This window comes from Adiantum capillus-veneris, chromosome 5 (assembly GCF_014529385.1).
Source record: "Adiantum capillus-veneris isolate H3 chromosome 5, ASM1452938v2, whole genome shotgun sequence".
In the NCBI taxonomy this organism is placed as follows: domain Eukaryota; kingdom Viridiplantae; phylum Streptophyta; class Polypodiopsida; order Polypodiales; family Pteridaceae; genus Adiantum; species Adiantum capillus-veneris.
In genome coordinates this window covers 151761422-151784770 of record NC_140935.1, presented here as the reverse complement: position 1 = coordinate 151784770, position 23349 = coordinate 151761422, and the positions used below count along the sequence as shown (strand labels likewise).

The following is a 23349-nucleotide window of genomic DNA, read 5'->3' as shown; positions in this document are numbered from 1 at the left end:
CAATTGCAATTTTACAAGGGTCCACTTAATGAGTATGTTTCTTGATCATGATAGCTTCTAAAATGAAGGTTATATTTTTTAAAGACCCTCTAGCTAACATATTTAAGCATATCAAGAGGATCTTCTTAAATATATCGTCAGATGCAAGTAGCGTTTAATCTAAATTGAGCTTATAAAGTCGATTTCTTTAAAGCATCAATTGCAATCTTACAAGGGTCCACTTAATGAGTATATTTCTTGATCATGATAGCTTCTAAAATGAAGGTTATATTTTTTAAAGACCCTCTAGCTAACATATTTAAGCATATCACGAGGATTTTCTTAAATATATTGTTAGATGCAAGTTTTGGTATCAAACTAGTGTTAAAATTTACAGTCAAGAGAAGTATGCCTTCCAAAAGGCCAAAGAGCCCATAAAGTAGTTTAATACACTTGCTTTAGCCAAGGCACCATTCCATCTTGCATGAGATACACCTCATCATCTCCCATGATCGTTGGGTCTTGTGCTTTTTTAACAATGGTATACAACAGTCTTCTTCGAGTGATTTACCCAAGAAGCAAAGATCCAAGGCAATGCAAGCGAAAACAAGTATGCTTGTTAAATTAAGTTGTAGGACAGAAGTATGAAAGGTCGTGCATAAATGAAAATTTCAATTTTTAAAGCATGTTTTTATTTTTTTCCAAACTTTACAAGGAGCATTTTATTTCTTCTCCCTTTGCTTAGATCTAGAGTTTTGGAAATTCCCAAGGGTAGAAATGTAAATTGGACACATTTTTTTTGGGAGGATTCATGTTTTAACATACCTTCATGACCTTCACTTTGCTTCTAGAAGAAGTTGAAACCTACATCCACTTTTAGCGAGCGACGCAATGGAGTTTAAATCACTCTTAATGAGAGCGAGTGGATTTGATACCTTTAATGTAGATTGAAAACTTTTTGAAGGAAAAGAACAAGAAGAGAATGGTTAGAGTTAGGACACGCAAGTTTCAAAAACCCCTTCAGAAAGTTAGTCCATCATGTGAATTCTCATCATTGATGTGTCATAAATAGAAAACAAGGATTGTTAGTATGTGCAATATTGGCAATGCATAGTTTGAATTTTTGATATTGCAAATAAGTAGTTACAGTGCCCTTTCCACTAGCTCCTTACCATGATTGTCTTATGTCTCATGTTATTACGAAGTCTATAAGAATGCCAAAATGAGTAGTGCCAATTGTGTGCACATATTGGCGACCCTACATGCCTGCTTTTGGCCTCTTCCATCGTCTCAAGTTGAACCGACTGGCTCAAATTTTAGTTGAAAAGTTCAAATTTATGCCAAAATTTTTCCTTCTCAAATACGGGCTTCACCTTTGCATAAAGGGGTGAAAAGGATGCAAAACCTGCTCCATAAAATCATTTTCCCAAGCCAGGTGATACCAAGAGTGCTTGCGTGTCAATCTTGCTTTGATTATGTAATTTGCAAGGAGGCACACCGCCAATGCCTAGACACCACAAATTTGTCCACAAAGGCTATTTCTCCCTCTATAACAATTTTCTTTCACATTGAACAATATTCACCGTGCAAAAGAGGAGTCTTTCCACACATAGATTTTTGGAGTGCACATTATAGGAGAACATTTCATGTGTGTGTGTGTGTGTGTAAAGGTGGTGCCATCATCGGCCTCCAAAACATTACACCATCATCATGTGAATCAACTGTCCGATACCAAACACTAAAGTAACAAATACTAAAAATTTCAAACAAACAAGCCAACCATAGGGCATGTAAAGAAATAAGTGTATAGCATATCTCCCAAAGCCCGATATTCCCAGTAGGTGCCATTGGAAGTACAATCACATTGAAACTCTCCCATGAGCCGCTCCAACCAGCATCATGGCATCAATCTCCTCCTCTATAAAGAATCTCGTGGTAGCTGTTCCATGCATTTCAGTAATGGCTTGGATGCTGTGATGGTAAATATTCACTTGACCTATGAGAGGGTCAATGGCATCGATATCTACTAATCTGTGTTAACTCTATCAAGGAGAGTCCCATGTACTGAAAAGTGATATGTCCTAGGGTTTTGTTGAGGGTTGCTAATCTAGAAGAAATGTGTCACCTGCCTGAAAATGAGTCCTATGCTAGAGCTTGTTCAACTACCTAATAGGGCATCCTTTAGTGCATAACTTTATCAAGAAAAGCCCAAGGCAGCTCTAATTAATGTTTCATCACCCTCAATGGACACCCACGCCCTCTCAACAGAGAGAATGAAATCGTTCCCGAATCTCACTATACTAGGCACCAGCACATGTAATGCTCCTCTGCCTTTGGATCTAAATTGTATAGTTGGAATATCCGCAGCTCTTTAGGTACCAGAGTCTACCTACCTGTCTATTCGCAGAAGATGGGAGGAGTTACAAAGCTGTCCAATGAGACATTGAAGGCAGTAATGTCAATCCACCCTCTATAATCTGAAGAACATTCTTTTCGTAAAGCGCCATTATCTTCTTCAATTCCTGAGAAGGATTCGCCCATGTCTTCTTTGTATCAATTTGCATGAGATGTCTGATAATCCTGTTAATGTATAAACATGTGAACACAAGTAGTAATGTGTAGCACCACATAGGTTGCATTGGCCTACCATCCCCAATAGGGGCATCCCCCGAGCAAACCCTACTGTCAGTGCCAATGGTCTGGGCCAGGTCCGCCAACCAAGCCTTCTTCCCCTTATTACGCTTCAAGGAGTACTAGAAGGGTGAGTACAACCATACAAAGCTGACATCTCTGCATACTGACGTCTAGAGTCTCCCCCCATGGCTAGCTATGCCGATCTAGCACAACCCTGGCCTATAATCTCTCAAAAGTCATGTATGTAAGATACTCATCCAGTAAGTGCCTCAACCACAGCTAGTGAAGCTCCCAATTCTGTTCTAACGACCTCATGTGGCAATGTAGCCTTACATCTGAACACCCTAGAGATCACAATGGCTAGCAGTCTCCCCATAGCTCGCTATCCTTCATACATCCAACCAAACCAAGCATGATGGTGGTCTAAACTAGGTCCCCAAATTTACACCCCATACAATAATGTGGATGTCACCAATGTATCAGACAGCCAAAGCCTAGTGCAAGGGTTTTGACGACTCCGAGATATGTTTGTACTCAACCACTTGTTGACCATATGTAGATATCGGTGCTGATGGCCTCACCTAGTGTGTTGTAGTGTAGTGCATAAGCAATATCATCCTTAAAAGAAACACGGGTATCCGATTGAGCAACTCTACTCCCTGTCTATCAACATCATTCAATGCCTTATCAATATACATACCAGAGCGTAGGAGAGAGCAGACACGTTTGCTTCATTCAATGATGGAGTGAACTATCTCTAATAGAACTTTAGCACACACACTCTATCTGTCACCATCTCACAAAATGCCAAGGTATCCCATGTAATCTCACTAGAAACATCCTAACCATATAATCTATGCATCGCTCTAGGTACTGTACCAAGAGCTTTGCAAGAATTCACAAACTAGCAATAGATACAACATTCATGTGCTCAACCCTCCTCAACAATAGCTCTAAGTATGAATATATGATCAAGCGTAGAGAATCTTCTCCAGAATCCAACCTGTCCCCATGCTCGGACACCCTCTCTGCTATTATTACTCTCTTAAATGCTGAATATGTGCAGCCCATCATTACAACTCATACCTCTGAACAATTACCTTAAATCAATCCAAACATGGTAATGGAGAAGCATTTTAAGCAGGCAGAATTGGCGAGTGCAGACGAGAGACAAAAGGATTGATTGTGTCAAGAAAACTACATAAAAAACCTGTAACTGTGGACCAAAACCATAAGGACAGCTACAAAGACAGAAGCATAATGACAGGTAACCTTCCTCGAGAAAGCTACAACTAAGAGAATGTTGCTGACTTCAAGTCATGTCAATAGATTAGAGCTGCCACGGCATTAACATTTGTAATGTACAGTGGAGACCATTAAAGTCTGTCATGGTCCCCGTGTGTGACAATCTTCTTGAGTTGGTGAGGGTGCCAATACAAGTGTCAAATAAAAGCTTTACTTGGAATAGTTCGAAGATGAGAATCATGTTGCCAGAATGCCAACTATCTCCAAATCACCGGAGGGTCCAACATAAAAACTATCCCCACCCTTAAGTATACACTGCAGATCACAACCACAGGAAGCTACACTCAAGGGTGCATCTCAGTATGCACAGTCTGTTACGATATCTCTGTAAAAGCAAAAAAAAGAGATGAGAATTGTTTTTAAGAATTCAAGGCAAAAGATTTCTGCTGATGAAAGCACTAAACTCGCCTTTCTATCAATAGCACTTCTTATGGACAATGCTTGGGCCCAACTCATCATAATCAGATTTTGTAATGTGCTGGTTCTGAGGAAATACCACTTTTGCCAGAATTGCACCTCCCATCCATGCAGAATAGCGAAGAGTGTTCTCCGGCATGTATTCAGGAGGCTGCATTGAGCAAGATACAGATGTAAGAAAGGCAAGAATCAAATTACAGGGAAAATCACCAAAATACCCCTGTATTTTGTGGAAATTCCCAAAATACATCTATACACACATATACATATACACACATACATATTTATACATACATACATATACATACAAATAAATAGAGACTAATGAACACTAGAGAAAGAAAGAAAAGTAGCTTTACTAATGTCTTCTAGAGGCCAAATTCAGCCTGTGAGACAAAACGTCATGCATGTGTGTGTCCTCTGGCTATTCAGCAACCTGCTACAATCTTGCACGAGATCTGGAAAAAGCAGCACCTACCTTGACCAGTGAAGGCCGGACTGAAGGCGTTGCCAGAAGGTTTGCTTCCTTTTGAAAGCGAGCATCAAAACCTGCAAGTGATTGTTGTGTAACTATTTTGCAGTCTCCAAACTGAAGAAAACAAAGTGACGTGTGTAATAATGTACCTGGCATTGTGGCTGTGCCTCCACATACCACTATGTTTTCAAGCAGCTGTCGTTGATTTTCAGAAGGCACACAGGATGATACACAGCGAAAAGTGGACTCCACAATACTGAGCTCCTCCACATTCAGCAAAGATGGCTGGAAAAAGGCCTCACCAACTGTATATCTCTCTCTCCCAACTTCAATAACCTGTTGTTATTAGGATAGTCAAGTTATCGAGCCATCCAAGTTGCAGATGCCTTAAAAGAAAGGTTGGATCACATGGATATCATGCCACAATTGATTCAACTTATCCAATTGTAAGGGGGAGAATCAAGTGCAGTCGGAGAGCAGCTAGATGAGAAACAGCAACTACTACAATATAGCACCCCCCTCCCCCTTCTCTCCTTCTCCTTTTTCTAATAAATAACTGTGTGTCCTCAACATAAGCTTGCTACACAACAGAGAAAGGTCTTGCTTGAAAACTACAAACTTTTTCTAAATAAGTAGTTGAAATACGACTATCATCCTGGCCAGGGTAGTTCTCGTACGACGTACAGAACGTTTCGTTCCGTTCGGCTGGACCCGTCCCATTCTATACGTTCCGTACAATCAGTTTTTATGCAACTGTTTCTAGCCGCTGGCAGCTTTTGACTGTTGACTAGGGACCGTTGAGCACACCTTTTGGGGCATTTTTGGGGCGCAAATTCAAGCAGTTTAGGCATATTGGATTCTGTGTGTTGGGGCCCCTTGAGCTTTGGATGCTCCCCCTTCTTGTGACATGAAGCCCATGTGACATAATGACAAAAGACATTTGATGCCACTTCTCTCATGCTCTCCCTCTCTCATGCCGGGTTTCTCGCACGATCACGCAAGAAGGTCGTCATCCATGGAGTTACATCGGCTACAACTACAAGAGGTAGAGGTGCAAGGGCTTCCACTTCCCATGGTGGTGGTAGAGGCAGATCATCAACAACACCCATGGAGGCTCCTAGGACCTATGTGTGGCAAGGCTCCGGAAGCGGCTCTAGTGTGGTGGCCATCACTATGGAGGATGTTCCTAATCATAGGCATATCATTATGCAGCCTAGACAACCAGAGTATGATGATAAAGGCAATCTCATTAGTGATGGAGATTATGAGCCTTCATCCTTTGACTCTTATGAGGAAGAGGATGATGTTGATGAGCATAGCTCACAAGAGGAAGATGAGGAAGATGATGAGAGCACTAGTGACTAGAAGCTCTTAGACTTGTTTCTTTAGTCTTTAATCTCTCTATTGTGGTGTGCCACTTTTTGAGTACTTTGAAACCCCTTGGTCCCCCCACTTTTTTCTATCATCTTGACTCTCTACTTATCATTTTGGTTTATGTAATGCTCATTCTCTTGAGTCTTGAACTCTTTACATTGTAGTATTGTAAATTGTAATATGTATGCAGGTTTCTTTAAGAGTAAAGTTTAAACCCAAAAATCTTCGTACGTGTACAAAACGTACGGGACCGTACGAGACCATTATGATCCTGGCCTGACCTTTACATCAAACTTGTCCAGACGCCTCAGATGGAATAGCTATAACACATGGAGCATGCATCAACTAGCCATCACACCCTGGTCTGCAACATGTCATATCAGACTCCTCCAGATGTCAAGATTGGAGTAGTCAACCAGAGATAGACTGTTGCAATCATTCATCTCTCAAACTCATACCAGCTTTCAGTCCCTAGAGGGATTTCCCTCATAGACTTCTATGTTTTATGAGTTTACATTGTTGCTACAGATTTCACATGTACAAGCTTCACAAAACACATCGGCAGAATATTGTCACAGCCAACTTTTCCGGACATAGCCAGTCCATGCTCTGATAATAGAGGACTGGATTAGTTTCCCCCTGCATCAAACCCAACAATAGAACACGCTTGAGTATTTTCCATGGAGGATCTAAACCAATGGTCTCAAGTTATGGAACCATCAGAATCAACTACAGGACATGCTTGAGTTTTTCCATGGAAGCTCTAAACCATAGGTTTCAAGGTATAAATCTCAACCTAAGGGCTATCTTCCCTTATACCTTCCTCCACTACCTATTAAACAAGGACAACACACCACTTAGAGGCTCAACAAGGACACCGTGTGTAACAACACTTGGTGCCCACACAAGGACACATGTAAGTGTATATCGGTAACAACATACCTAATAAAGCTAACCCAGTTGCAGATACGTTAAGTCGCAAAGGACAGATTTTGGCTCTAGAGACAAGTTCAGTCGTCTCTATTCAAGGATTTTCTTTTGACAGCATGAAGAACAAGTATGCAGATTCCGAGTTTGGTAAGCAATGGTTGCAAGCTCTTGCTTCCCAAGGGCCTAGCAACCAACTATCTCATTTGTGAGGGTCTCTTGTATTTTTGCCACCGTCTGTGTGTATAACTTCCTCTTAAGCAAGCCATATTGCACGATGCGCAGGGTGCACTCACGGGTGGACACAGAGGTATGAATACTACTTTAGAAAAGGTAGAAAGATTCTTTTTTTGGCCTAAAATGCAAAAAGATGTGTTCAAGTATGTCACACAGTGTTCCATTTTCAAAAAGTAAAAGCTCCTCGAGGTAAGCAGCAAGGCCTCTTGCTACCGTTGCCTATTTCCGAAGGGCTCTTTCAGGACATGTCCACGGATTTTGTGACTAATCTTCCACCTCGTTCACACTCAAGGAGCACTCAATGTCTAACCAACGTTGATCGTTTCAGCAAGTTTTGCATGTTGATTCCTTGTAAGGTCACAATGACAACACAAGATGTAGCACGTCTGTTCATTAAGCATTGGTATCCCCTTTGTGGTTTGCCAAAGTCGATTGTGTCAAATAGGGATGTAAAGTTCACGTAGAATTTTTGAAAAGCACTTTTTGAGAACTTTGGCACCAAGTTGAATTTTTTTATCCGCATTTCACCCACAATCCGATGGTCAAACTCAGATCTACAATCAATTGGCTTTCGATGTTTTGAAGTCTTATGTGCATGATCAGCAGTCTCATTGGGAGCGGGAGCACTATCTCCCATTAGTGCAAGCAATTTTGAATGACTTATATTCCAGTGCCATTGGTAAAATTCCATTGCCAATGCTGAGGGCCAGTCTTTGGATGAGATTACTAAGAGTGTGAAGCTTCAACTAAACAAGGCTCGGGAGTCTTATTCTCGTCAAGCTAACAAGCATCGTCAGGATGTTACTATCAAGGAAGGGGATTGGGTCTATCTTAGGATCATGAAGCAACGTCTCAAGCAAGTAGAAAAGAAGTGTCCAAATTCGTATGTATGGTCCTTTTCCAGTCATTAAAAAGGTAAATGAGGTTTCTATGAAATTGTAGTTGCCTAACTCATGACAATGCACAACGTTTTCCATGTTTCTTGGTTGAAATTGTTTCAGGGAGACCCACCAAAGGACATTTCGGAAGAAAAAGAACCCGAGATCATTGATGAAGCAAAAGTCATGGAACCGGAGCAAATTTTGTTGCATCGGTCTCCCGATGGATCAAAGAAGCAAGCACGACAATACCTTTTGAAGTTCAAAGATCAAGGAACACACAAAGCAGTGTGGGTTGATGAAGCATTTTTCACAGATTTTCCTTAGTTGTTGGCGGACTACAAAGAAGCCATGCAGCTCGCTACCCAGTACCAGTACCTCACCTTGAAAAGGGGGAGATGTCACGTGCACATCTAACCCTATGTGCATGTGGACAAGTTGTTCCTACTTCTAGGGTTTAGGAAGCCTAGGAAGTGTTATGACAACCTTGTGAACCTATACACAAGTTGTGCATGTCCAAGCACTAAGAGTAGTTGCATACCCTCTGATTGCACACCTAGCATGAGCATTTTTTGCCATTGCATGAACCCAAAGTTGCATTGCATATGAACCTTAGCTTATAAGGCACTTATTATTAAGTGACTTATTAAGCGACTTTCAATTGGGGGCTGGCTTGAGGCTGCTTGACCCAGGAATTGGCTGGTATAAAGGGAGGCCTTGGCGCATGAGAAGCAGCAGAAAAGCAAGAAGGAGAGCACAGTGCAAGTCAAGTGCAGCAAGCCCTCCCAGTGTTTCTCAAGCAGCAAGCAACAGCGTTTTTCAGCAAGCTTAGCGTTTTGGAGTTTCAAGTCCGGTGTTTTCAGCCTTGGCCAGCCCCGCATTTCAGCCCATCCCTTACGGTACCACACCATCCGCAACAGTTTCCCTCGCCGGATTTCTCCAAGCGCTATCAGTTCAGCCAGCGTTTTCAGAATTCAGCCCATGATTTCAGATTTCAGCCCATCAGTTTTCAGCATAGCCTCGCCGTCAACGTCGTCGTTGCCGACAGTTGCAGATTTCAGCCCTAGGACAGCGTTCAGATTTCAGCCAGCTTCAACCCTAGCGTTTTTCATTTTCAGCCCTCGTCCTCGTCGTCGACATCATCCTCATCGTCACCATCGCTGTCGACAACATTGTCGTCAAGTGCCACAGCATCTAGAAGCATTGTACCATACCTTTGTGCAATCTACAACAAATAGCTCTCTAGCAATAGAGAGGGGGGGCCCTTGGAGGGGGGTTTGGGAATCTCTCTCTCTCTCTCTCTCTCTCTCTCTCTCTCTCTCTCTCTCTCTCTCTAGCACTCTCACTCACAGTTTGCATTCCACTCTCTCTTGTTTTGGTCATTGCACATTCTCTCACTAAGGCACAGAAGGCTCTCCCTTTCGCTCAGTAAAAAGGAACCTTGAGTACCATTGATCACTCATCTTGAGCCATACACCATCATTCACTTCTGCTGCAGATTACAATGAAGCATTGGAGTTAAAATACTTCTCATCCCTGATCAAGTTGCCTGAGAAAAGAGAACATCCTATCTCGGTTTCATTTTCAAATAGTGTACTTGAGGGAAAAGAAGCATAGTTACTTGAAACAGGGAACGGCAACGGATATGAAATGCCATTCCCTATTACAGATTGTCACGTGACACATCCAACCCTAAGTTAATATATAAGCAAACCCAAGTTAGCAGTAAATGGCAGAAGAGGCAGCAGGAGCACATGTTCAACAGGCACCTTCTCAGCAGTACCCCCAGTACTTGGCGTTTTTGGAGCTCCCAACCTCGCCATACCATCAGCACCCCCTAGCGTTTTTGGATACACACATCAGCCAGCCTTTTTCCTTGCAGTCACCGTCGGCAACAGCAAATCCCCAGCGATTTCACCCATTGCATGATCGCCCCCATAATCAGGCAGCCCTAGCGTTTTCCAATTGCAGCCATCATCAGCGTTTTGGATTTCAGCCTAGATCAGCACTAGTGTTTTTGCTAGCATCAGCAAGCATCAGCGTTTTTTGGTATTTTAGCCTCAGCGACATCAAAACCACAGCATTTTCAGCCTAAAGCAGAGCAGCAGATTCATCCCCATTGGTTGCAGCAATTCCCCCATTTTCAGCCCATAAAAACACAGCCAAAACAGTCATTTCCAGCCACCAAAACAGTCCCAAAATTCAGCAGTTAGAAGACCATAGATTTCAGCCCTAAAGTCGTTGTCGTCATCACCGTTGTCGTCATCGGCATGGTCCCAAGTTGCATCAGTCCATTGCATACGCATTGTACCACTTTGTGCAATCATAAGTAGACCACCACTCTCGCCGACGAGAGTGGGGCCTTCGGAGGAGGGTTTTACAACGTCTCTGGTGTCGTATCTCTCTTCTCTCTATCTCTCAGTCTCATACACTTTCACGCAGTGTCCATTCACTTTGTTGTGATCATAGCACTTTCCATTAAGAACGGAAGGCTCTCCCTTCCATAAGAACTAAAAGGAACCTTGACCACAGTTCGGAGCACTCATCTTGGGCAAAGCACAAACAATCATTCCGCTGCACCTAACATTGGTATCAAAGCTTTGGCAGTGTTTTGTATCACTCAAGGAAAGAACCACAAGAATTTCTTTTGCTTGTTGAGGTCGCACGAACCCAAGTTCGCTTGGGCGTGTCGATTCCTAATCGTGTTTTGTTGAAGAGTGACAAGAATCCCAAGAAAGAAGGGCTTGTCCAACCTCCCCTTGTGTCTCTTTTCACTCGTTGAGAGCGGACCGTGCACTTAGCGGCCGGCCAATCGATGTGAGGTGGGAAAAAGCAACCTTGGTGTGAGCGCAAGGCCGCCAAGGGGTGCGCCCGCGGAAAAGAGTAGAACTCGGGTGAAGAGAAGATCCTTCTCAAACGTGATTTGCAAGCGAAAGAACACCTCAAGAACCTCAAGATCCTCAAGAACCCAAGAACCCAAGAACCAAGACCCTCAAGAACCCAAGTTCCTCGTGAACTTAAGAACCAAAGATCATAGTGCATGGTCGTCACCCGAAGCGGAATGGATACTTCGCATACAAGTGATGAGCATGAGAGAGGCGGCGAAGATTTTTCCCCACCAGGGGACTTTTCCGACCCTCCCCCTTCGCCATCTACGCCACGAGTTGTACTAACTCCTATGGAGATTATAGTCAAGTCGATGTTGGACATGATGGCACAACAACAAGAAACGAATCGAGTTGCATTGGCACATCTCGCAAGCAAAGCAAAACAACAAGAAGCTAGGGACCGTGAACGCGACGAAAGAATTGCAAGACTTGCAGAAGAACAAGCAGCTAAGGACCGTGAACAAGCAACTAAGGACCGTGAGCAAGTAGCCAAGGATCGCGAGAGCGACGAAAGAAACGCCAGACTTGCCACACAACAAGAAGACAAGCGCCTTGCTTTCGAACGCGAGCGCAACGCAAGAAAAGAAAGAAAAGAACTAAGGAAGGAGGAAGCGGCAGCACGAGCCGCGGCCTTGGAGGCCGAGCGTGAAGCTCAAAGGGAGCTACGCACTCAAGAATTGCTTGGCCAGTCCTAGCCTCGAAGACTAAACCACCCAAAGATCGTGGGAGTTCATCAAGTGGCACAAGTCACGATGCGGATTCCAACCATCCAATCACAGAGAAGTTGACTCGGTAAGATGGATGCTACGGTTATTCATTCTTAGTTGCATCCATTTAATGCTTATTTTGCGACAACTAAGAAGACAGGACATAGCAAAGTTTTGACGGCAGCTATGTACCTTGCCAGTGATGCCATCAATTGGTACCACGCATGGCAAGAGGCACAGCTAGCCGCCCACCTAGAGGAAGCCGACGGATTCACGCCCCTTTCTTTCGATTGGGCTGATTTCCAAGACAAGCTCAGGCGCGGTTTATGCCACCTCAGTACCTCGCACGATTTAAAGACGATTGGCACTCTCTCAAGCAAAATGGTATGCCAGTCATGTCTTTTTCTAATCGTGTTTTGCAGCTATGCACTCAATTACGAAAATCGGATGATGAGCGCAAAGAGGCTTTTCTCTTTGGATTGGATGAGTATATCAAGTACGATGTAGAGGTACTCGATCCAATCAATCTCAACAAGGCAGTAGTGATTGCTCTCGCACAGGAGATGAAGCACAACAAGGGAAAGCCTAAGGAGAACAAGACTTCCACAAGTACCTCGCAGACTTCTCAGAACCCTCAGAACGGTAAGAACGGTAAGAATGATAACTCTCCTAACCAATCTTCCAACAGTGTCTCATCAAAGAATTCTTCCAATGAATCTAAGGGTAAGGCTAACACAATTGCTAAACCTAAGCTTACTCCAGATGAAAAGGTAGCACAAGGAATTGTAGTAGGATACATCACGTCGGAAGAACAAAGCACTTATTCTAAGGAAGGTCATTGTTTTCATTGTCACATTAAGGGTCACATAAAAAGAACATGTCCTAAGCTTGAATCGAATAAATCTAAAGAACCCACAGCACCCACTTCCTCTGTCAATGCAATGAATGATAACACGAGTGTGCCCCAAGTTTCTCAGGACCCTCCCATTGATGATTCTCTCATTAAATGTTATGGTCGTATGTCGGGGCACCATTTTGTCATATTGTTTGACCCAGGTAGTATGCATGATGTGATCAGTTCCTCTCTTGTTGAGAGAGCCCGCCTCGAAGTTAGTTCGAGATCTCCTATCGAGGTCTCTGGCTTTCGTCCCGGTATGGACGCTCTCATCACGGAGGAGTGCCTTGATGTGTTGTTTGTGATTCAACTGACTGCCTTCACTAGAAGATTTGTTGTTTCTCCTCTCTCAGGATGTGATATGATTTTGGGCATTCAATGGTTTCGTGATACTAACGCTCTCATTGATTTTGAGGCTAACACCTTAACTCTCAATGCCAAAAGTGATTCTCCGATTGTCATTCATGGAGAGGACGTTGCTCATTCTCCATCTCTCATTGCTAATATACAGGACAAGATTGCAAGGATTCAGGAGAAGGAGACTCTCTCAATCTCTTTTTCTCCAAAACATGACACACAAGATTTGCATGATTATGAGAAGCATGATGATTTGAATGATAATGATTTGCATGATGATTTGGATGACAAAGACAAGCATGATTATTTGCATGATCAAGATGTGATTTCTCACAAGCATGATGAATTGCATGAAGATGATGTGATTGTTCACAAGGATGATGTGTTAGTGGATGCTTTTCCTAGCGAAGCTAACCTCGTTGTAGATTCGATCAATCACGAAGATCCGATCTTGGCTCTCGAGTCGAGGTCCAAAGAACCCCCACAGGACGATTCGATCATTCAGGACGAACCGATCTTGGCTCTCGAACCTTGGTCCAAAGAGCCCTCACAGGAAGTATTATGTGTTCGCATGATTGATACGCACGCATTGTTCGATTGTTTCATTCGTGATCGTTTCCTGTATTTTAGTCAACATCGTTATGTGATCCCTTTTCCTAGGCATGACATATCGTATGTTGAGCACGTTTCTCTCATGGATGAACACGAATGTATGCGGATTTCTCATGAAAAGCTAAAATGTATGTATGTAAGGAAGTCACATTTCATGTCTCTTCCTTGGCATGACACAGTTGTAGACAAAGCACATGATAGTATGAGCACCAAGCATGGGCATTTCCATTGTGATTTACCACAGTTGATTGATTTCGATCAAACAAAAAAGATTCGATCTCATTGTTTGCATGTGTTTGATGAACGGTTTGTCATTCCGTCTCTTTGTTCATCTACATTGCATACACAGTCTTTAGAGAAGAAAAGATTTTTTTTCCTTCACTTTACATGGAATAGGTATGTTCATGGTTTTGTGTTGGAGATGGTTTCAGAAATTTTCAGCCATGGAGATTCTTGAAGAAGAAGGAAGCATGACTCTCAACGAAGATGAAGCAAGGAAGGAGCCACAGAAGACTTTGTGTCGCTTTCGGTGCGACCCAAAGAAGCAAGCGTTGCAGACCTTTATGAAGTTCAAGTACCGCACGACATCCAAGTGGGCCGGCAAAGAGTCCCTTCCAGGATTCCGGATGCTATTGGCGATCTCCCTCGACGCCATACAGTTCGGTATCAGTACTTCACTTTGAAAAGGAGGGGATGTCACGTGACACATCCAACCCTATGTGTCCGTGGACAAGCTACAGCATGATTAGGGTTCAGTCAGTCCAACCAAGCGTGTCTGGGCATGCACGGTCTACAAAAAGACTCACAAAAGTGCTGCATGATCATTAGTATTCCCTTCAGGATCCATCAGATTCAGTCAGGGGAATTTTCCAGTACATTTAGCCTATTTTCCCTATTTTTGGTATTTTCACTTATTATTTTTAAGTGACTTTCCAACAAAAGTAGGTAGGGCAATTGTGCTAAGTTAATATATAAGCAAAAGAGGCAGCAGGAGCACGTGCTCAACAGGCACCTTCTCAACAGTACCCCCAGTACTTTGCATTTTTGGAGCTCCCAACCTCGCCATACCATCAACACCCCCTAGCGTTTTTGGATACACACATCAACCAGCGTTTTTCCTTGCAGTCACCGCCGGCAACAGCAGATCCCCAACGATTCCACCCATTGCATGATCGCCCCCATCATCAAGCAGCCCTAGCGTATTCCAATTGCAGCCATCATCAGCGTTTTGGATTTCCGGCCCAGATCAGCACTAGCGTTTTGGCTAGCATCAGCAAGCATCAGCGTTTTTTGGTATTTTAGCCTTAGCGACATCAGAACCACGGCATTTTCAGCCTATAGCAGAGCAACAGATTCATCCCCATTGGTTGTAGCAGTTCCCCCATTTTCAGCCCATAAAAACGCAACCAAAACAGTCATTTTCAGCCACCAAAACAGTACCGAAATTCAGCAGTTAGAAGACCACAGATTTCAGCCCTAAAGTCGTCGTCGTCGTCACCGTCGTCGTCATCGGCATAGTCCCAAGTTGCATCAGTCCATTGCATACGCAATGTACCACTTTGTGCAATCATAAGTAGACCACCACTCTCGCCAACGAGAGTGGGGCCTTCGGAGGAGGGTTTTACAACGTCTCTGGTGTCGTATCTCTATTCTCTCTATCTCTCAGTCTCATACACTTTCACGCACAGTGTCCATTCACTTTGTTGTGATCATAGCACTTTCCATTAAGAACGGAAGGCTCTCCCTTCCATAAGAACTAAAAGGAACCTTGAGCACAGTTCGGAGCACTCATCTTGAGCAAAGCACAAACAATCATTTCGCTACACCTAACAAAGATACTCATGTCTAAAACACGGAACGGAAAGTTGGAATGGGAACTGGGAACAGAGACCTCAAAATGGCCATTCCTTGTAACTATGGAAAGAAGAATGGTTGCAAACGCTTTGTCTCACAAGCCACAGATATCCGCTATTATAGGAGTGCACCATTAGGATTGCGAGCACTACGTTACAGACCCTGATTTTGGTGAGAACATAGTGGGGAGACAATTTAAAGATGTTCTCTCAAGAAAGGTTAACTGAATCGTAAAACCATGTTTGTGTTACACATGGTTTGAGGCAAAGGTTTTGATGAATTGTTACAATCCTCCTTTTGTTGGGCATAGGGGGATAGAGACAACACTCAAGGAAGTTGAGCCTCACTTCTATTGGCCTCAACTCAAGAAGGACGTGGATGAGTTTGTGCGTACTTGAATAGTATGTCAAAAAGTGAAGCGTAGCAGGCACAAAGCAACAGAACGCCTACACCCTTTATTGATTCCAGATCGACCATGGGAGAGTATAGCTATGGATTTCATTTTTTTATCTTCCCAAAACTAAGGGTGGGCATGATGATATGTGGGCTATTGTGTATAAATTCACCAAGCAGGCTCACTTCGTATCAATAAAGAAGAAAATGAACACCGATCAGTTGGCAGAGCTATTTGTCTCACATATATTTCGATTACATGGGATGCATTAATCTATTGTGTCAGATGGAGGCTACAAATTTAGGAGCTTATTTTAGAGAGCAATGTGTGAGAATGTGCGCACTTTACTCGAGTTCTCTTCTGGCTTCATCTGCAGACCGATAGCAATCAGAGATTACCGATGGTAGTACTAGATTTGTTGAAATGTTACATTTTTTCAGTGGGAGAAGAATTTTTCATCGGTGAAGTTTTCTTATGGTAACATTGTTCAAACTTCACACTTCAATGGGGAAGGCACCATCGTGAGGTTGTTGAGGGTGGCAAGAATGTTCCACCTATCTTGTTCACCAAGCAAACGATCTTCGACGAGTGTGCTGCAAAAGGGATCAAATCCTCCATAGAAGAAAAATCTTTTTAAGCTTTGATACCACTATTACGATGTTTGAGGGTCCTTGTCTCAGTAGTGTTTCCGAGCTTATCTACCTGAGACTGAGGCCCTGGCACTTTATTTATAGTCCCTGGGCCTTCCAAAAGCAATGTACATGAAAAGCTTCAAGTCTAAAAGCATCTAGGTCCCAAAAGCTAGCCAACGCAAATCATGGAATTTCCGCACAGGTGCCACGTCAACAACGTAAATCACAAAAATCCGTGTGGATATCCACGTTAGCAACGTAAATCGCAAGAGTTTATACAATTGCCATGTCATCAGCCTTTTTCGCATTCTTTTTAACCTTTGTCCCTTTAGGCCCCATCGGACAAGACCCCATAAGTTGGTACAACTTTAAAAATTGGGTGTCCTTTCATTTTTGGCCTCTCGGATTGGTCCTACAAGTTGTCGCAATTTCTTTTGCATCTTTCAACGGAGCTCTAACCTCTTTCAATCCAGAGTCTGTCCTTTAGGTCATGCCATGGCATCACTTTGTGGCATACCACCGTCTTGAAAGAAATGTAGTCGCCCTCAATTACGCCTGCAAAACCAGCATAAGTAGACGCTGACTCTAAGTACCGACGCACTAGACAACACATATCCAATACTTGTACGAAGACGATAGTCACTGAATGTTCACATGACATTCACATTACTATCCCCGTCGAGATCTTTGATGAGAATCACGATCATCGTAACGTATTTAGCACTCACATCCAAATCTCAACAATCTCTACCAAATGTCGGAATTGACTAAATCTTGTTACTATCATATATCCACATCACCTCTCAAGTGAATCAAGACCGAAATGTTGTAGTCATTTAGTCTTTCAATCATGCACTCAAACATCGCACACATGAGAGAGCACGTATATCAAAATCATTTAAGGAATTCCCATTACAAAGTACTTCATTTCTTAAAGTCATATAGCAAAATACTGTCAACCCACCAATACCCCTATAATCTCAAGAGAAATCACTGACTTTAATCTATCTAGGTAATCTATGACAAAGGAGCGAAGTAGCTCTTCTCTTATGCAGTCCGCACCGCACCAGATTCAACCCGCTTATCATCGATAACTCTTGGAATAGTCGAAGCTAGACCAAAAGCCTCGAGGTAAAGCTCTAAAATCTGAGGAGTGTTTGCTAGGTCCTCCTCCTCCATCCATTTCGCATCCAATGCTCGATAGTTCTTAAACTTGACTAAATACCGACGTATCACTTTACCTTTCACTTTCCCTTCCTTGTGTGCTTGCTCTTCAGACACCCTGTCCACAGGCACCTCACCTTTGAAAGGTTTCAACAAACTCACATGAAATGCATTGTGAATCTTCCAAGTATCTGGTAACTTCAGTCTAAAGGATACAACATTTATCTTTTCCTGATTCTGGAAAGGTCCATAGTATCTCATACTCAACTTTGGAAAAAGCCGCTCCTTACCCTTTTGTTTCTGTAGGCGTGCCTTCTCAAACCGTAGAAGCACCCAATCATCTTCCTTCAACTCCAAGTCACGCCGATGCTTGTCCGCTGCCTTCTTATGCCTTGCTGGAAACTTCTTGAGCCTCGCGCATCGTTGCAAAAGCAGCCTCCAAACCCTGGACATACTGATTGGCTTTAAAAATCTTATCCTCGATGCTTATAATAGGTGGAACCTTCTTAGCACCCTCAATGATCTCAAATGGAGTCTTCCCCGTAGACGTATGCACTGTGTTGCTGTAGGCAAACTCCACCAAGGGCAAATACTTTTCCCACTAAGCTTTCTGATCAGAGATGTAAGACTTCACTAGAACCATTAAATTTGCAGTCTCCAACTGCCCATCTATCTGTGGGTGGAAAGAGATCGAGAATTGTAACCGAGTACCAATATTCTCCCAGATTGCCCTCCAAAACAAACTAGTAAGATAGGAATCTCTATCTGAAAATATAGAGGCATGTCATGAAGTCGAAATATCTACGAGACAAACAGTTTAGCCAAATGATCTAACTTAACAGTCTTCTTGACTGGAATAAAGTGAGCCTGTTTGCTAAATTTATCAATGACTGTCCAAAAGCCATCGTGCCCACTCTGAGTCTTGGAAAGATCAAAATTAAAATCCATTGTTATAGTTTCTCAAGGTCGGCTAGATATAGGTAAAGGTTGCAAAATCCATTGCTATAGTTTCCCAAGGTCGGCTAGATATAGGTAAAGGCATGGTGCCTTATGCATGTCGAACTTGACCTTCTGGCATATCAAACAACTACGAACAAACTCATCCACATCTTTTATGAGCCTCGACCAGTAGAAAAACCGCTCCACACCTTTCAAGGTGGGACTTTATGCCGCGGTGGCCCGAAAAAAAGGTGGACAGTGGCACTCTGTCAAAAATCTTATTTCTCAAAGCTTGTGTAACACACAACAAGTTCTTCCGCATTCAATAGTCTTCCTTGAGTGAATAGCCTGTAACTACTTCCCCACTCTGTAATCGGTCAAAGATGTCTGCAAAATCCGGATCTGTGGCTAATTGATCTACCGTATCCTCGAAGCTGTGATGATGAACTGCCAAAATAGCCAAAACCAAAGGCTTACGGGATAGTGCATCTGCCACCACATTCTTGTCCTTGAACATGCACAATCTGAAAGTGTTGTGACTTGTCCACCAAATCTGCTTCTCCAAAAGTTGTTTCTGAGTTAAGAAATATTGTAAACTCCAATGATCGGTGAACACTGTAAAATCAGCTCCAAGTAGAAAGTGTCGCCACTGAGTAAGAGCATATGTAATTGCCAACAGCTCCTCGTAGATCTGTGCAACCCATTCTGGTCTAGAAAGTATTCTGCTCTCATAGGCTACAACATGGCCTTCCTACATAAAGACCGCTCCCAGACTACGGCCACAGGCATTAGAGTATACCTCAAATGGCTTTTGCAAATCTGGTAAAACGAATACTAGGTCGGGCGTCAACTTCTACTTGAGAGTCTTGAAAGCTGCAATCTCAGGTGGTCCTCTATCAAAGCATGTAGAGGAGAAGCAATCTTTGCAATTTTTCGAATTAACCGCCGATAGTAAAAACGCACCCCTACACTGCAAACCTCAAGAACATTCTTCAAATCTGGCCAATCTATGACTGTCTCAACCTTGGCCGCATTCATTTTGACACCCTCCACACAGATGATGTGTCCCAAAAAGTGAAGCTCTGGTAAAAACTTACTCTTCTTTCCTATAGTCAATGCACATTCTCCAAGATCCATCTATTGCAAACCCTTGCTTTGCATGTGCCATCAATTGTTGCATCGACTTGGACTTCTGCTTGCAGATAATAATCTCGTATCTCTTTAGGTAGACCACAGCAAAATTGCTCTATCTGCTGCTTGAACCTAATTTTCTTGAAAGAAGAGGGCCGATAGGAAAGTGTCCCAAAATCTCTAATAGTAAGTATCCAGGGTGTCTTTCTTGATCATCCTCAGATGATTCCAAGCGATAATCACATCACGTTCGTATTCTTGAGTGAGCCATGAGGAAGTAAACACTCTTGTTGTCACGTGACACATCCAACCCTATGTGTCCGTGGACAAGCTACAGCATGACCAGGGTTCAGTCAGTCAAGTCAATCTAGGATAGGAAGTGATATGGCACTTTTGTGAGTCTGTTCGCAGACCGTGCATGTCCAGACACTTAGATTAGATGCATATCCTCCGATTGCATACAGCTTTTGTGAGTCTGTTCGCAGACCGTGCATGTCCAGACACTTAGATTAGATGCATATCCTCCGGTTGCATACAGCATGATCATGAGCATTCCCATCAGAATCCATTAGGGGAATTTTCAAGTGCATTAAACCTATTTTCCCTATTTTTGACATTTTTCACTTATTTATTAAGTGACTTTTGTTGGGAACTAGGTAGGGCAATTTTGCTAAGATAATATATAAGCAAACCAAAGCTAGCACTTTCTGGCAGAAGAGGCAGCAGGAGCACTCGCTCAACAGGCAACTTCTCAGCAGAACCCCCAGATGCCCTAGCATTTTTGCATCACAGCAAAAGGCTAGCGTTTTTGGACTAGATCAGCCAGCGTTTTTGCATTGGCAACAGCCTGGCGACAACAAGAAGCAGCAGACTCTCCAACGTTAGCAGATTTCCACCGCAAGGACAAAGATCAGCCCTAGCGTTTTTGCATATGCAAGGCACTTCAGCGTTTTTGCATATCTTCGCGATGGAATCCCCACAAGCATCAACGTTTTCAGTTTTCAGCATTCAGTACCCGCAGTAGAACCCCAAACCTCGTAGATCTCACCTTCCCGCAACAGATCCTCGCCGCACGATCAGATCCCGCGAAGTTTGCAAATTCAGCCCGGAAAACGCACATTTCAGCATCTGCGTTTTCAGCGCGTCGTTGTTGCATCGTCGTCACCGACATAGCGTCAGAATTCAGCAGACAGATTTGCAAATTTCAATCGTTAGCACTTTCAGATTTCAGCCGTCTCGTCGTCGTCCTCATCGTCGGCAAGTCCAAGCATTGTAGAGATTTGTGCCATCATAAGTAGACCGCTCTCGCCATAGAGAGTGGGGCCCTTGGAGGAGGGTTTGAGAACCGTCTGGTGTCGTATTCTCCTCTCTCTCTCTCTCTTTCTCTCAGTCTCATGCACTTCCATTCACAGTGTCCGTTCACTTTGTTTGTGTCCATTGCACTCTCTCACTAAAGGAACGGAAGGCTCTCCCTTCCGTAAGTAAAAGAAACCCTTGAGCACAGTTCGGAGAACTCATTTTGAGCAAAGTTCAACAATTCATTTCCGCTGCACCTTACATTGGTATCAGAGCTTTGGCAGTGTTCTGTATCACTCAAAGAAAGAACCACAGAAAAGAATTTGCTTGTTGAGGTCGCACATAACCCAAGTTCTCTTGGGCGTGTCAATTCCTAATTGTGTTTTTGAAGAGTGACAAGAAACCCAAGAAAGAAGGGCTTGTCCAGCCTCCCCTTGTGCCTCTTTTCACTCATTGAGAGCGGACCGTGCACATAGCAGCCGGCCAATCGACGTGAGGTGGGAAAAAGCAACCTTGGTGTGAGCGCAAGGCTGCTAAGGGGTGCGCCCGCGGAAAAGAGCAGAACTCGGGTAAAGAGAAGATCCTTCTCAAACTCAGATTGCAAGCTAAAGAAGAACTCAAGAACCTCAAGACCCTCAAGAACCTCAAGAACCCAAGAACCCAAGACTCGCAAGAACCCAAGTTCCTCGTGAACTTAAGAACCCAAGACTTCAATGGATGGTCATCACTCGAAGCGGAATGGATACTTCGCTTGGAGGTGATGCGCATGAGAGAGGCGAAGAAGAATTTCCCCACCAAGGAGGTTTTTTTGACTCTAACCCTCCCCCATCTACGCCCAGGATTGCACCAGATCCTATGGAAGCTTGGTGCAAGACAATGATGGACATGATGACAACGTGGCACGAAGCAAGAATGGTAGCCATGGAGCGTGAGCACGAGCAAGCACGCTTGGAAGCCAAAGATAGACAAGCAGAATTTAATCGCGAGTACAAAGCACGAAAAGACAAGAGCGACCAACATATGTTCTTGCGACTCTTTTCAATTGTGCAGGCGCCGTTTGAACAGAATCAGGAGAAGGAGACTCTCTCTGTGTCTTCTTTTCCAAAGCATGACACACAGGATTTGCATAATGATTTGAATGATAATGACAAGCAGGATGAATTGCATGATAATGACAAGCATGATGATCAAGATGTGATTGTTCACAAGGATGATGTGTTAGTTGATACTTTTTCTAGTGAAGCTAACCTCATTGCAGATTCGATCAATCACGAAGAACCGATCTTGGCTCTCGAGTCAAGGTCAGAACCCCCACAGGAAGATTCTATCAATCACGACAAACCGATCTTGGCTTTTGAGTCGAGGTCCAAAGAACCCCCACAGGAAGTATTATGTGTTCGAATGATTAGTCACCACGCATTGTACGAGTGTTTCATTTGTGATCGTTTCCTGTGTTGTAGTCAACATCTTTATGTGATCCCTTTTCCTAGGCATGACATATTGTACGTTGAGCACGATTCGCTCATGGATGAGCACGGATATATGAGGATTTCTCATGAAAAGCTGAAAAGTATGCATTCAAGGAAGTCACATTCCATGTCTCTTCCTTGGCATGACACAGTTTCCGAAAGAGCACAAGATTGACATCAAGCATAGGCATTTCCATTGTGATTTGCCACAATCAATTGATTTAGATCAGAAGAGAAAGATTCGATCTCATTGTTTGCGTGTGTGTGGTGAACGGTTTGGCACTCCGTCTCTATGTTTATCTACATTGCATGCATAGTTTGTTCGACAGACGAGATTTTTTCCAGTCACTCAAAATGGAATAAGTATGTTCATGTTTTTGTGTTGGAAGTGGTTTCAGGAATTTTCAACCATGGAGATGCTTGAAGAAGGAAGAAGCATGACTCTAGACGAAGTTGAAGCAGTGAAGGAGCCACAGCAAACTTTGTCGCTTTCGGCGCGGCCCAAAGAAGCAAGCGTTGCACACCTTTAAGAAGTTCAAGTATCGCACGACCCATACCCCAGAGTGGGCCGGCGCGGAGTCCTTTCGAGGATTCCGGATGTTGTTGGCAATCTCCCTCGATGTCAAACAATTCGGTACCAGTACCTCACTTTGGAAAGGAGGGGATGTCACGTGACACATCCAACCCTATGTGTCCATGGACAAGTTACAGCATGACAAGGGTTCAGTCAGTGAAGTCAGTCTAGGATAGGAAGTGATCTGGCACTTTTGTGAGTCTGTTCGCAG

At 43.4% G+C, this 23349-nt stretch overlaps 1 protein-coding gene across 1 annotated transcript in view; it reads right to left on the bottom strand.

The window, feature by feature from the left end:
- Positions 1 to 3778: 3778 nt before the first annotated feature.
- ARP7 (actin-related protein 7) overlaps positions 3779 to 23349 on the bottom strand; it is a 65909-nt gene continuing 46338 nt past the window's right edge. Inside the window, exons 5-8 of the mRNA XM_086511805.1 lie at positions 4960 to 5146; positions 4814 to 4884; positions 4327 to 4486; positions 3779 to 4243 (exon numbers count right to left, since the gene is read on the bottom strand). Coding sequence (XP_086367931.1) covers positions 4334 to 4486; positions 4814 to 4884; positions 4960 to 5146 — 411 coding nt within the window. The 3' untranslated portion in view covers positions 3779 to 4243; positions 4327 to 4333. The remainder of the gene's footprint in view (positions 4244 to 4326; positions 4487 to 4813; positions 4885 to 4959; positions 5147 to 23349) is intronic.